The 14,084-nt window shown below is 45.3% G+C and overlaps 1 protein-coding gene across 6 annotated transcripts in view; it reads right to left on the bottom strand.

The window, feature by feature from the left end:
• Positions 1 to 14,084, bottom strand: part of LOC140196152 (interleukin-1 receptor accessory protein-like) — an 88,296-nt gene that overhangs the window by 41,396 nt on the left and 32,816 nt on the right. For all 6 annotated transcript variants that reach the window (XM_072254891.1, XM_072254892.1, XM_072254890.1 and 3 more), the window contains one exon: positions 5,141 to 5,312. In XM_072254891.1, the coding sequence (XP_072110992.1) occupies positions 5,141 to 5,312 (172 nt within the window). The remainder of the gene's footprint in view (positions 1 to 5,140; positions 5,313 to 14,084) is intronic.

The raw sequence follows: 14,084 nt of genomic DNA, 5'->3' as shown, positions 1-14,084 counted from the left end.
CTGCTCTATAGTAGCCACTCCATCTCGCAAGATTATGTGTCCGACATAGCCGACAGACATCTTGCAGAACTGGCATTTATCCAGGGAAAGTTTCAACCCTTCCTCCTTCAGCCGACTCAGCACCTTCAGCAGCCGCTCCTCATGTTCCTCCAACGTAGATCCAAACACTATCAGGTCGTCCAGGTACACCAACACCTCAAGCAAGTTCATATCCCCCACCGTCCTCTCCATGAGCCTCTGGAAGATGGCTGGGGCCCCTGATATTCCTTGGGGCATTCATTTGAACTGAAAGAATCCGAGGGGACAGATAAAGGCTGTCTTCTCTTTATCGGTCTCACTCATCGGAATCTGGTAATACCCACTCCGCAAATCCAATACACTAAACCACTGGGCACCACTCAAACAGGCCAACACGTCTTCAACCCTCGGGACCGTATACTGGTCAGGGACAGCGCGCCGGTTCAGGGTCCTATAGTCCACGCACATACATACCTTCCCATTTTTCTTCCCAGCCACTACTATGGGGGACGCATAGGGGCTCCGGGACTCCTCAATAATCCCTACATCCTTCAACTGCTGCACACCTTCCACATCTGCTGGGGCCAACCACCGCGACCTTTCTCTAAATGGGGTGTCATTTGTCACCTGGATAGTGTGACGAGTGCTCTTGGAACAACCCACATCAAACTCGCCCTGAGAAAAGACATCCCCTAGCTTCAACATCTTCTCCACCAGCCTTCTCTTCCACTCCGGCGGTACAGGGGAGTCTTTAAAATCATGCTAGTATCTTTGTCTTTCCTGTAATATTCTGGGCTCTTATCTTATTAAGCAGCCTTATGTGCATCAGCTTGTCAAAGCCCTTATGGAAGTCCAGGTGAACAATTTCCATTAACTCTCCTTTGTCTATTCTGCTTGTTATTTTCTCAAAGAATTCCAACAGATATGTCAGGCAAGATTTCCCTTTCAGGAGACAATGCTGATCTTGGTCTATTTTATCATGTGCCTTCAAATATCCTGAAACCTCTTCCTTAACAATGGACTCTAACATCTTCCCAACCACTGAAGTCTGGCTAAATAGCCTACAATTTCCATTTTCGACCTCCCTCCCTTCTTAAAGAGTAGAGTGTCATTTGCAATTTTCCAATGCTCTGGAACCATTCCAAAATCTAGTGATTGTTGAAAGATCATTACTAATACCTCCACAATCTCTTCAGCTGCCTTTTTCAGAACCCTGTGGTGTACACCATCTGGTCCAAGTGACCTATCTAACTTCAGACCTTTTAGTTTCCCCAGAACCTTCTCTCGAGTTATGGTAACGTCACACACTTTGTGACCCCTGACACCTGGAACTTCCACCATACTGCTAGAATCTTCCACAATGAGGACTGATGCAAAATACTTCTTCAGTTCATCTGCCACTTCATTGTCCCCCATTACTACCCTCCAGCATCATTTTCCAGCAGCCCGGCATCCATCCTCGCCTCTCTTTTACACTTCACATACCTGGCGAAACTTTTAATATCCTCTTTAATATTATTGCCGAGCTTACTTTTGTATTCAATCTTCAGCTTTTTAATTATATTTTTATTGCCTTCTGCTCTGGGATGTAGTCCATCTGGTCCAGGGGACTTATCTATCTTCAGTCCTTTCAGTTTCCCAAGCAGTTTCTCCTTAGTACTGGCAACCGCACTTACTTCTGCCCACTAATAGTATCCAATTTCTGGCATACTGCTACTGTATCATTTCTTAATGCATGCATTACTAAATGACAATAAAAGAGGACTGCGTGTCTTCATAATCTATTCCACAGTGAAGACTGACGCAAAATACATATTAAGTCTGTCTACCATTTAAATAATAATCTGCTCTTTCATTTTGCCTTCCAAAGTGCTTGACCTCATATTTACCAACATTATACTCCATCTACCAGACCCTCGGCCACTCACTTAACCTATCTATAACTCTCTGCAGACTCTCCGCATCTTCTACACAGTTTGCATTTCCACTCAATTTAGTACCATCAGCAAACTTAGATACACTACACTCAGTCCCCTCTTCCAGATCGTTAATGTATATCATGAACAGTTGCGGGCCCAGCATCGACCCCTGCGGCACACCGCCCACCACTGACTGCCAACCAGAGTAACACCCATGTATCCCAACTTTCTGCTTTCTATTAATTAACCAATCCTCTATCCGTGCTAATTTCATGCCTATGTAATTCCTTTTACTCCATGTAATACTAATACATTTGACTTTACCTTTTCCCTCTCAAACTGCAGGGTGATTTCTATTGTGTTATCATCACTGACTCCTAAGGGTTCCTTTACTTAAACTTCCTAATCAAATCTGGTTCATTACACAGCACCCAATCTAGAACTGCCTTTCCCCTAGTGGCCTCAAGCACAAGCTATCCTAAAAATCTATCTTGAAGGCATTCTACAAATTCCCTCTCATGAGATCCAGCACTAACCTGATATTTCCAATCTACCTGCATATTGAAAACCCCTATGACTATCATAAAATTGCCCTTTTTACATGTCTTTTCTACCTCTTGTTTTGAAATTTTTATCCCACATCCTGGTGACTTTTCTGAGGCCTGTATATAACTCTCATTAGGGTCTTTTTACCCAAGCAATTTCTTAACTCTACCCACAATGATTCAACATCTTCTGATCCTATGTCACCTCTTTCTAAGGATTTGATCTTATTTTTTACTAATAGAGTGACACCTCCCCCTCTGCCTACCTGCCTCTCCTTTCAATACAAAGTGTATCCTTGGATGTTAAGCTCCTAACTATGATCTTCTTTCAGCCTCGACACAGTGATGGCCACAACATTATACCTGCCAATCTCTAACGGTGCTACAAGATCGCCTACCTTATTCTTTATACTGTGTGCATTCAAATATAACATCTTCAGTGTAACTTTCTCAGGGACATGTTTCATTGAGATGTTTATTTTATATGTTTTTGTCATAAATTCATGATTATTTCATCACCATAAAATACTTTATGTAAGGTTTATTTAATGTAGAGTTTAATGGATCACATGACCAGAGTTTAACAGGTCACATGACCCAAGCTCAATGAAAGCATGACTGTGGTATTATGGGTCAGAACCAACATGGACGCGGAGAAAAACACATGGCCCTAAAATAACCTCATTCTGCATGTGGTCCAAGAGGCGCACATGGTAATTGCTTTCCTTAATTTGTTTTATATAATGTTGTTGAGGTGCCTTTAGAGGAACAGTGTGATATGTTTTAGTGATTTATTTGATTTCAGCACACTTCTGATGTGCTAACGTTTTTGGGCCTGTTTATTGGCAGACTCTAGCTTGAGAGACTTTAAAAGACTGAGAGATGTATGTTTCAAACTTTTATGTCCTTTATTTCCTTGTAGTTTTCAAGGTGTCTACTGAAGAAGGAGAAGGAGAGAAATAAAAATAAATATTCAAGGACATTTGAATGTTGCGTGGCCATTATTTCATTGAACTGGTGCAGTTACATTCAGTCCTGTTTTCATCGCCCATTTTGACTTTGCTACCATGTTACACTTCAGCTCATCCCACTAACTGCAACTTAGCCCTTTCATCTGCCTGTCCTTCCTCACAGTTTCACTACACACCGATTCAACTTGTATACTCACTGGACCATCCTCCACCCTATCACACCGGTTCCCATCCCGCCCTGCCAAATTGTTAAACCCTCCCCAACAGCTCCAACATATCTGTCTCCCTTGGGTTCAGGTGTAACCTGTCCCTTTTGTACAAGTCATACCTTTCCCCAGGAGACTAGTGCAATGATTGGATGTTCTACGAGTCTGTGGTGACCAGTGCGATCATGTTTGCTGTTGTGTGCTGGGGCAGCAGGCTGAGGGTAGCAGACACCAACAGAATCAACAAACTCATTCGTAAGGCCAGTGATGTTGTGGGGATGAAACTGGACTCTCTCACGGTGGTGTCTGAAAAGAGGATGCTCTCCAAGTTGCATGCCATCTTGGTCAATGTCTCCCACCCACTACATAATGTACTGGTTGGGCACAGGAGTACATTCAGCCAGAGACTCATTCCACCGAGATGCAACACAGAGCGTCATAGGAAGTCATTCCTGCCTGTGGCCATCAAACTTTACAACTCCTCCCTTGGAGGGTCAGACACCCTGAGCCAATAGGCTGGTCCTGGACTTATTTCCTGCATAAATAATTTACATATTACTATTTAACTATTTATGGTTTTATTACTATTTATTATTTATGGTGCAACTGTAACGAAAACCAATTTCCCCCAGGATCAATAAAGTATGACTATGACTATGATCCAGAAATCTGAAACCCTGCCTCTTGCACCAGTTCCTCAGCCACATATTCATCTGTACTATCATCTTCTTCCTACCTTGACTAACATGTGGCACTGGGAGCAACCCAAAGATTATGACCTTGAAAGTCCTGATCTTCAGCCTCTTCCCAAACTCCCCATGTCCTTAATGTATCTGCCTCTACCACCATCCCTGTCAGTGTGCTTCATTCTCTGTGTAAAAAAAAAAGCTACCTCTGACACACCCCGACACTTCCATCCAATCACCTTATAATTCTGCCCACTTGCATTTGCTATTTCCAGCATGGGTAAAAGTCTGCGGCTATCTGCTCAATTTTGGTCTCTGTTCCTTGGAACATAGGAAAATGAGGAGCAACCTCACGGAAATGTTTAAAATTACAAGAGATGTGGATAAGCTGGATCGTAACAGTCTTTCCCCCAGGGTAGGAGAGTCCAGAACTGGGGGGCATAGTCTTAGGATGAGGGGGAAAAGATTTAAAAGGGTCCTGAGGGACAGCTTTTTCACACAGAGATGGAACGAGCTGCAAGGGGAAGTAGTTGAGGCAGGTACACAGTATCACTTAAAAAGCACTTGGACAGGTCCATGGAGGGACAGGATTTCGAGGGAGATGGGCTGAATAGCAGGGTGGACACTGTGGTCAGTTGGGCTGAAGGGCCTACATTTGCGCTCTATGAGTGAAGAGAGTTCTCCTCATCTCAGTCCCTGTAACATGACACAGAACAAAGGCACAAATCACAGCACGGCTTCCCAAGTTCCTCACAAGGAGGGGTTTTTAAATTAAACTCTCCTAATTGACCATACCCAGTACCAGGCAGTTGACGTGTTGAATAATGCTGGGGAGAAATCGCTGGTTCCTGGACATAGCTGGTAGCTCACGTCACCAAGATAAAGCTCAACGTTGCTAGCACATCTGTTGGGTCTCTTCTGGATAACGAACAGCAATATCGACACCCTGAGACAACCAGACGCATTTCTGGGATGGGAGAAAAAGGGCAGAAGATGCATTAAAAATAGAAAATTTACAGAACATAACAAATTTAGAGCTTAAACACGAGGAATTCTGCAGATGCTGGAAATTCAAGCAACACACATCAAAGTTGCTGGTGAACACAGCAGGCCGGGCAGCATCTCTAGGAAGAGGTACAGTCGTCGTTTCGGGCCGAGACCCTTCGTCAGGACTAACTGTAGGAAGAGCTAGTAAGAGATTTGAAAGTGGGAGGGGGAGGGGGAGATCTGAAATGATAGGAGAAGACAGGAGGGGGAGGGATGGAGCCAAGAGCTGGACAGGTGATTGGCAAAAGGGATATGAGAGGATCATGGGACAGGAGGTCTGGGGAGAAAGACGGGGGGGGGGGGACCCAGAGAATGGGCAAGAGTATAGTCAGAGGGACAGAGGGAGAAAAAGGAGAGAGAGAGAAAGAATATGTGTATATAAATAAATAACGGATGGGGTACGAGGGGGAGGTGGGGCATTAGCGGAATATAGAGAAGTCAATGTTCATGCCATCAGGTTAGAGGCTACCCAGACGGAATATAAGGTGTTGTTCCTCCAACCTGAGTGTGGCTTCATCTTTACAGTAGAGGAGGCCGTGGACAGACATGTCAGAATGGGAATGGGATGTGGAATTAAAATGGGTGGCCACTGGGAGATCCTGCTTTCTCTGGCGGACAGAGCATAGGTGTTCAGCAAAGTAGTCTCCCAGTCTGCGTCGGGTCTCGCCAATATATAAAAGGCCACATCGGGAGCACCGGACGCAGTATATCACCCCAGCCGACTCACAGGTGAAGTGTCGCCTCACCTGGAAGGACTGTCTGGGGCCCTGAGTGGTGGTAAGGAAGGAAGTGTAAGGGCATGTGTAGCACTTGTTCCGGCTGTAAATTTAGAGCTTTCTCTCCAACAAATTTCACAACATATGTCAGGGATAATAAACCTGATTCTGGTTCACACACACATCAACTGGCCAGCTTTCATCTTCCAGGGAAAGAGTCAACTGACTCACTCAGAGTTCAAAGTAAAATTTATTATCAGAGTACATACATGTCACCACATACAACCCTGAGATTCTTTTTTGGTGGGAGCCCCCCTTGTACTAGAAGTCTCAGGTTCAAATCCCACTCCTGAAGATAGATTCATAGAACACTACCACATAGAAACAAGTCTGTTGGCCCATCTAGTCCATGCCAAAATATTATTCTGCCTAGTCCCCTCGACCGGAACCCAGACCACAGCCCTTCATATTCCTCCCAACCATGTACCTATCTAAATTTCTCTCAAATATTGAAATCAAACCTGCATCCACTGCTTCTGCTGGCTGCTCATTCCACACTCTCACAATCTTCTGCATGAAGAAGTTTACCCTCATGTTCCCCTTAAATATTTTGCCCTTTGCCCTTAACCCATGACCTCTCGTTCTCATCTCCCCTATCCTCAGTGGAAAAACACTGATGCGTTTACCCTATGTCCATCCCTCATTATTCTGCACACCTCTATCAAATCGCCCCTCATTCCTCTATGTTCAAGGTAATAAAATCCTAATCTATTCAACCATTCTCTATAACTCAGGTCCTCAAATCAATAGACAATAGATGCAGGAGTAGGCCATGCAGCCCTTCAAGCCAGCACCGCCATTCACTGTGATCATGGCTGATCATCCACAATCAGTACCCTTTTCCTGCCTTCTCCCCATATCCCTTGACTCCACTATCTTTAAGAGCTCTTGAAAGAATCCAGAGAATTGGCCTCCACTGCCTTCTGAGGCAGAGCATTCCACAGAACCACAACCCTCTGTGTGAAAAAGTTTTTCCTCGACTCCGTTCTAAATGGTCTACCCCTTATTCTTAAACTGTGGCCTCTGGATCTGGACTCCCCCAACATCAGGAACATGTTTCCTGCCTCTAGCGTGTCCAATCCCTTAATAATCTTATATGTTTCAATCAGATCCCCTCTCATCCTTCTAAATTCCAGTGTATACAAGCCCAGTCACTCCAATCTTTCAACATATGACTGTCCCGCCATCCCGGGAATTAACCTCGTGAACCTACGCTGTACTCCCTCAATAGCTAGAATGTCCTTCCTCAAATTTGGAGACCAAAACTGTACACAATACTCCAGGTGTGGTCTCACCAGGGCCCTGTACAACTGCAGAAGGACCTCTTTGCTCTTATACTCAACTCCCCTTGTTATGAAGGCCAACATGCCATTAGCTTTCTTCACTGTCTGCTGTACCTGCATGCTTACTTGCAGTGACTGATGAACAAGGACACCTAGATCTTGTTGTACTTCCCCTTTTCCTAACTTGACACCATTCAGATAGTAATCTGCCTTCCTGTTCTTGCCACCAAAGTGGATAACCTCACATTTATCCACATTAAACTGCATCTGCCATGCATCTGCCCACTCACCCAACCTGTCCAAGTCACCCTGCATTCTCATTCACATTTCACACTGCCACCCAGCTTTGTGTCATCTGCAAATTTGCTAATGTTACTTTTAATCCCTTCATCTAAATCATTAATGTATATTGTAAATAGCTGTGGTCCCAGCACCGAGCCTTGCGGTACCCCACTAGTCACTGCCTGCCATTCTGAAAAGGACCCATTACTCCCTACTCTTTGTTTCCTGTCTGCCAAACAATTTTCTATCCATGTCAGTACCCTACCCCCAATACCATTTGCTCTAATTTTGCCCACTAACCTCCGATATGGGACCTTATGAAATGTTTTCTGAAAGTCCAGGTACATTACATCCACTGGCTTTCCCACGTCCATTTTTATAGTTACATTCTCAAAAAATTCCAGAAGATTAGTCAAGCATGATTTCCCCTTCGTAAATCCATGCTGACCCAGACTTATCCTGTTACTGCTATACAAATATCCCGCTATTTCATCTTTTATAATTGATTCCAGCATCTTCCCCACCACGGATGTCAGACTAACTGATCTATAATTGCCTGTTTTCTCTCTCCCTCCTTCTTTAAAGGTGGGATAACATTAGCTACCCTCCAATCCACCGGAACTGATCCTGAATCTATAGAACATTGGAAAATGATTACCAATGCGTCCACAATTTCTAGAGCCACCTCCTTAAGTACCCTGGAATGCAGACCATCAGGCCCTGGGGATTTATCAGCCTTCAGTCCCAACAGTCTATCCAACACCATTTTCTGCCTGATGCGAATTTCCTTCAGTTCCTCCATTACCCTAGGTCCTCTGGCCACTATTACATCTGGGAGATTGTTTGTGTCTTCCCTAGTGAAGACAGATCCAAAGTACCTGTTCAGCTCGTCTGCCATTTCCTTGTTCCCCATAATAATTTCACCCATTTCTGTCTTCAAGGGCCCAACTTCAGTCTTAATTAATTTTTTCCTCTTCACATACCTAAAGAAGCTTTTACTATCCTCCTTTATATTCTTGGCCAGCTTACCTTTGTACCTCATCTTTTCCCCCCGTATTGCCTCTTTAGTTATCTTCTGTTGCTTCTTAAAAGTCTCCCAATCCTCTGGCTTCCCGCTCATCCTTGCTATGTTATACTTCCTCTCTTTTATTTTTATACTGTCCTTGACTTCCTTTGTCAGCCACGGTCACCCCTTACTCCCCTTAGAATCTTTCTTCCTCTTTGGAATGAACTGATCCTGCACCTTCTGTATTATTCCCAGAAATACCTGCTATTGTTGTTCCTCTGTCATCCCTGCTAGGGTATCTTTCCAGTCAACTTTGGCCAGCTCCTCGCTCATGGCTCCATAGTCCCCTTTGTTCAACTGTAATACTGACACTTCCGATCTTCTCTTCCCCCTCTTAAATTGTAGATTAAAACTTATCATACTACCTCCTAATGGCTCCTTTACCTCAAGCTCCCTTATCAAATCTGGCTCATTACACAACACTAAATCCAGAACTGCCTTCTCCCTGGTAGGCTCCAAAACAAGCTGCTCTAAGAATCCATCTCTGAGGCATTCCACAAACTCCCTTTCTTGGGGTCCAGTACCAACCTGATAGTCCCAGCAACATATATAGAAACATAGAAACCTTGAGCACATTACAGGCCCTTCAGCCCACAATGTTGTGCTGACCATGTAACCTACTCGAGAGACTGCCTAGGATTTCCCTACCGCAGAGCCTTCTGTTTTTCTAAGCTCCATGTACCTATCCAAGAGTCTCTTAAAAGACCCTATTGTATCCACCTCCACCACTGTCGCTGGCAGTGCATTCCACGCACCCGCCACTCTCTGTGTGGAAAACTTACCTCTGACATCCCCTCGGTACCTGCTTCCAAGCACCTTAAAACTATGCCCCCTTGTGTAAGCCATTTCAGCCCTGGGAAAAAGCCTCTGGCTATCCACACGATCAATGCCTCTCATCATCTTATTCATCTCTGTCAGGTCACCTCTCATCCTCCTTGCTCCTAGGAGAAAAGGCCAAGTTCACTCAACCTATTCTTGTAAGGCATGCTCCCCAATCCAGGCAACATCCTTGGAAATATTCTCTGCAATCTCTCTATAATATCCACATCCTTCTTGTAGTGAGGTGACCAGAACTGAACACAGTACTCCAGGTGGGGTCTAACAATGATCTTATATAGCTGTAACATTACTTCACATCTCTTAAATTCAATCCCACGGTTGATGAATACCAACACACCATACACCTTCTAACTAACACAGTTAACCTGCACAGAAGCTTTGAGTGTCCTATGGACACTAACCCCAAGATCTCTCTGATCTTCCACACTGCCAAGAGTCTTACCATTAATATGATATTCTGTCTTCAAATTTGACATACTAAAATGAACCACTTCACACTTCTCAGGGTTGAAGTCCATCTGCCACTTCTCAGCCCAGTACTGTATGCTATCGATGTCCCGCTATAACCTCTGACAACCCTCCAGACTATCCACAACACTCCGAACCTTTCTGTCATCAGCAAATTTACTAACCCACCCTTCTATTTCCTCATCCAGGTCACTTATAAAAATCAGAAAGAGGAGGGGTTCCAGAAGAGATCCCTGTGTAATACCAGCAACACACATAAAAGTTGCTGGTGAACGCAGCAGGCCAGGCAGCATCTGTAGGAAGAGGTGCAGTCGACGTTTCAGGCCGAGACCCTTCGTCAGGACTAACTGAAGGAAGAGTGAGTAAGGGATTTAAAAGTTGGAGGGGGAGGGGGAGATCCAAAATGATAGGAGAAGACAGGAGGGGGAGGGATGGAACCAAGAGCTGGACAGGTGATAGGCAAAAGGGGATACGAGAGGATCATGGGACAGGAGGTCCGGGAAGAAAGACGGGGGGGGGGGGTGAGACCCAGAGGATGGGTAAGGGGTATATTCAGAGGGACAGAGGGAGAAAAAGGAGAGTGAGAGAAAGAATGTGTGTATAAAAATAAGTAACAGATGGGGTACGAGGGGGAGGTGGGACATTAGCGGAAGTTAGAGAAGTCGATGTTCATGCCATCAGGTTGGAGGCTACCCAGACAGAATATAAGGTGTTGTTCCTCCAACCTGAGTGTGGCTTCATCTTTACAGTAGAGGAAGCCGTGGATAGACATGTCAGAATGGGAATGGGATGTGGAATTAAAATGTGTGGCCACTGGGAGATCCTGCTTTCTCTGGCGGACAGAGCGTAGATGTTCAGCAAAGCGGTCTCCCAGTCTGCATCGGGTCTCGCTAATATATAAAAGGCCACATCGGGAGCACCGGACGCAGTATATCACCCCAGCTGACTCACAGGTGAAGTGTTGCCTCACCTGGAAGGACTGTTTGGGGCCCTGAATGGTGGTAAGGGAGGAAGTGTAAGGGCATGTGTAGCACTTGTTCCGCTTACACGGATAAGTGCCGGGAGGGAGATCAGTGGGGAGGGATGGGGGGGACGAATGGACAAGGGAGTTGCGTAGGGAGCGATCCCTGCGGAATGCAGAGAGAGGGGGGGAGGGAAAGATGTGCTTAGTGGTGGGATCCCGTTGGAGGTGGCGGAAGTTACGGAGAATAATATGTTGGACCTGGAGGCTGGTGGGGTGGTAGGTGAGGACTAGGGGAACCCTATTCCTAGTGGGGTGGCGGGAGGATGGAGTGAGAGCAGATGTACGTGAAACGGGGGAGATGCGTTTAAGAGCAGAGTTGATAGTGGAGGAAGGGAAGCCCCTTTCTTTAAAAAAGGAAGACATCTCCCTCGTCCTAGAATGAAAAGCCTCATCCTGAGAGCAGATGTGGCGGAGACGGAGGAATTGCGAGGAGGGGATGGCGTTTTTGCAAGAGACAGGGTGAGAAGAGGAATAGTCCAGATAGCTGTGAGAGTCAGTAGGCTTATAGTAGACATCAGTGGATAAGCTGTCTCCAGAGACAGAGACAGAAGGATCTAGAAAGGGGAGGGAGGTGTCGGAAATGGACCAGGCAAACTTGAGGGCAGGGTGAAAGTTGGAGGCAAAGTTAATAAAGTCAACAAGCTCTGCATGTGTGCAGGAAGCAGCGCCAATGCAGTCGTCGATGTAGCGAAGGAAAAGTTGGGGACAGATACCAGAATAGGCATGGAACATAGATTGTTCCACAAAGCCAACAAAAAGGCAGGCATAGCTAGGACCCATACGGGTGCCCATGGCTACACCTTTAGTTTGGAGGAAGTGGGAGGAGCCAAAGGAGAAATTATTAAGAGTAAGGACTAATTCCGCTAGACGGAGCAGAGTGGTGGTAGGGGGGTCTGATTAGGTCTGGAATCCAAAAAGAAGCGTAGAGCTTTGAGACCTTCCTGATGGGGGATGGAAGTAGATAAGGACTGGACATCCATGGTGAAAATAAAGCGGTGGGGGCCAGGGAACTTAAAATCATCGAAAAGTTTAAGAGCGTAAGAAGTGTCACGAACATAGGTAGGAAGGGATTGAACAAGGGGAGATAAAACCGTGTTGAGGTATGGAGAAACGAGTTCGGTGGGGCAGGAGCAAGCTGAGACAATAGGTCGGCCAGGACAGGCAGGTTTGTGGATCTTGGGTAGGATCCTGTCCCATGATCCTCTCGTATCCCTTTTGCCTATCACCTGTCCAGCTCTTGGCTCCATCCCTCCCCCTCCTGTCTTCTCCTATCATTTTGGATCTCCCCCTCCCCCTCCAACTTTCAAATCCTTTACTCACTCTTCCTTCAGTTAGTCCTGACGAAGGGTCTCGGCCTGAAACGTCGACTGCACCTCTTCCTAGAGATGCTGCCTGGCCTGTTGCGTTCACCAGCAACTTTTATGTGTGTTGCTTGAATTTCCAGCATCTGCAGAATTCCTGTTGTTCCCTGTGTAATACCACTAGTCAGCGTCCACCATGCAGAATACGAACTATCCTTGTAAATTTTCTCTGCACTCTTCCCATCTTATTGACGTCTTTCCTAAAGCTACACACAATACTCCAAATTTGGCGTCACCAACGTCTTATACAACTTCAACATAACATCCCATCTCCTGTACTCAATGCATTGATTAATGAAGGCCATTGTGCCAAAAGCTTTCTTTGAGACCTTCTCTACTTGTGACACCACCTTCATGGAATAATGAATCTCTGTTCTACGGCACTCCTCAGTTCCCTGTGCTCTCTGTGTAAGACCTACTCTGGCTGGTGCTCCCAGAGTGCAACACCTCACACTTATATTGAAATGCTGATCAAGGAAGATTTCATCCCAACTTGATCCACTTGGAAGGATTGAAAAGGAGCATGCACTCAAATTAAATCCTCAGGGTTATAATGGAAATACGATTTGCTGGAAACACTCAGCAGGTTAATTGGTAACCATGGAGAGAGAAACAGGTTAAAGCTTAACTCCAAGAACATTTCACCTGAGACCTGAAACGTCGACCATTTTGCTTTCCAAATGTGCAGCATGTTTCCAGCATTTTTATGTTTATCTCCATACGCTCAGTGGCTACTTCATTGTGAACCTCCTGTGCCTCACAAAGTGGTCACTGAGTGTGTGTTTGTGGTCTTCTGCTGCTGTAGCCCATCCACTTCAAGGTTCGATGTGCTGTGCATTCAGAGGTGCTCTTCTGCACACCACTGTTGTAACACGTGGTTATCTGAGTTACCGTCACTTTCCTGTCAGCTTGAACCAGTCTGGGCATTCTCCTCTGACCTCTCTCATTAACAAGGTGTTTTCACCCAAAGCACTGCTGCTCACTGGATGCTTTTTGTTTTTCACACCATTCTCTGTAAACTCTACATGAAGCTTAGAAAAATAGAGGGCTATGGGCAAGCCTGGATAATTTCTAAGGTAAGGACATGTTCGGCACAACTTTGTGGGCCGAAGGGCCTGTACTGTGCTGTAGATTTTCTATGTTTCTATGTTATGTGGAAATCTGAGGAGATCAGCAGTTTCTGAGATACTCAAACGGCCCCGTTTGGTACCAACAATTATTCCACAGTCAAAGTCACTTCGATCACATTTCTTCCCCATTCTGATGTTTGGTCTGAACAACAACTGAACCTCTTGACCATGTCTGCATGTTTTTATGCATTGAGTTGCTGCCACAATTGGCTGATTAGAGATCTGCGTTAATGAGCAGGTGTACAGGTGTACCTAATAAAATGGCCACTGAGTGTTATTCAGTTTTTGTTTCAGATTTTAAACATCCACTGTTCTTTTTGAGTTTTCACTTTGGGGGTATAATCTCTCAAGAGAGACAAAAGTGAGGGAATAAATTTTCCGATCTCACACATGGGACAGACAGAGTGGGAGCCATTTATCAGAATCAGACTTTATCTTTAATGTATTCAATTTTTTTAGTGT

Source organism: Mobula birostris, chromosome 4, assembly GCF_030028105.1.
Source record: "Mobula birostris isolate sMobBir1 chromosome 4, sMobBir1.hap1, whole genome shotgun sequence".
NCBI lineage: Eukaryota > Metazoa > Chordata > Chondrichthyes > Myliobatiformes > Myliobatidae > Mobula > Mobula birostris.
The sequence above is the reverse complement of the archived record's forward strand: the minus strand, read 5'-3'. Positions and strand labels throughout refer to the sequence as shown.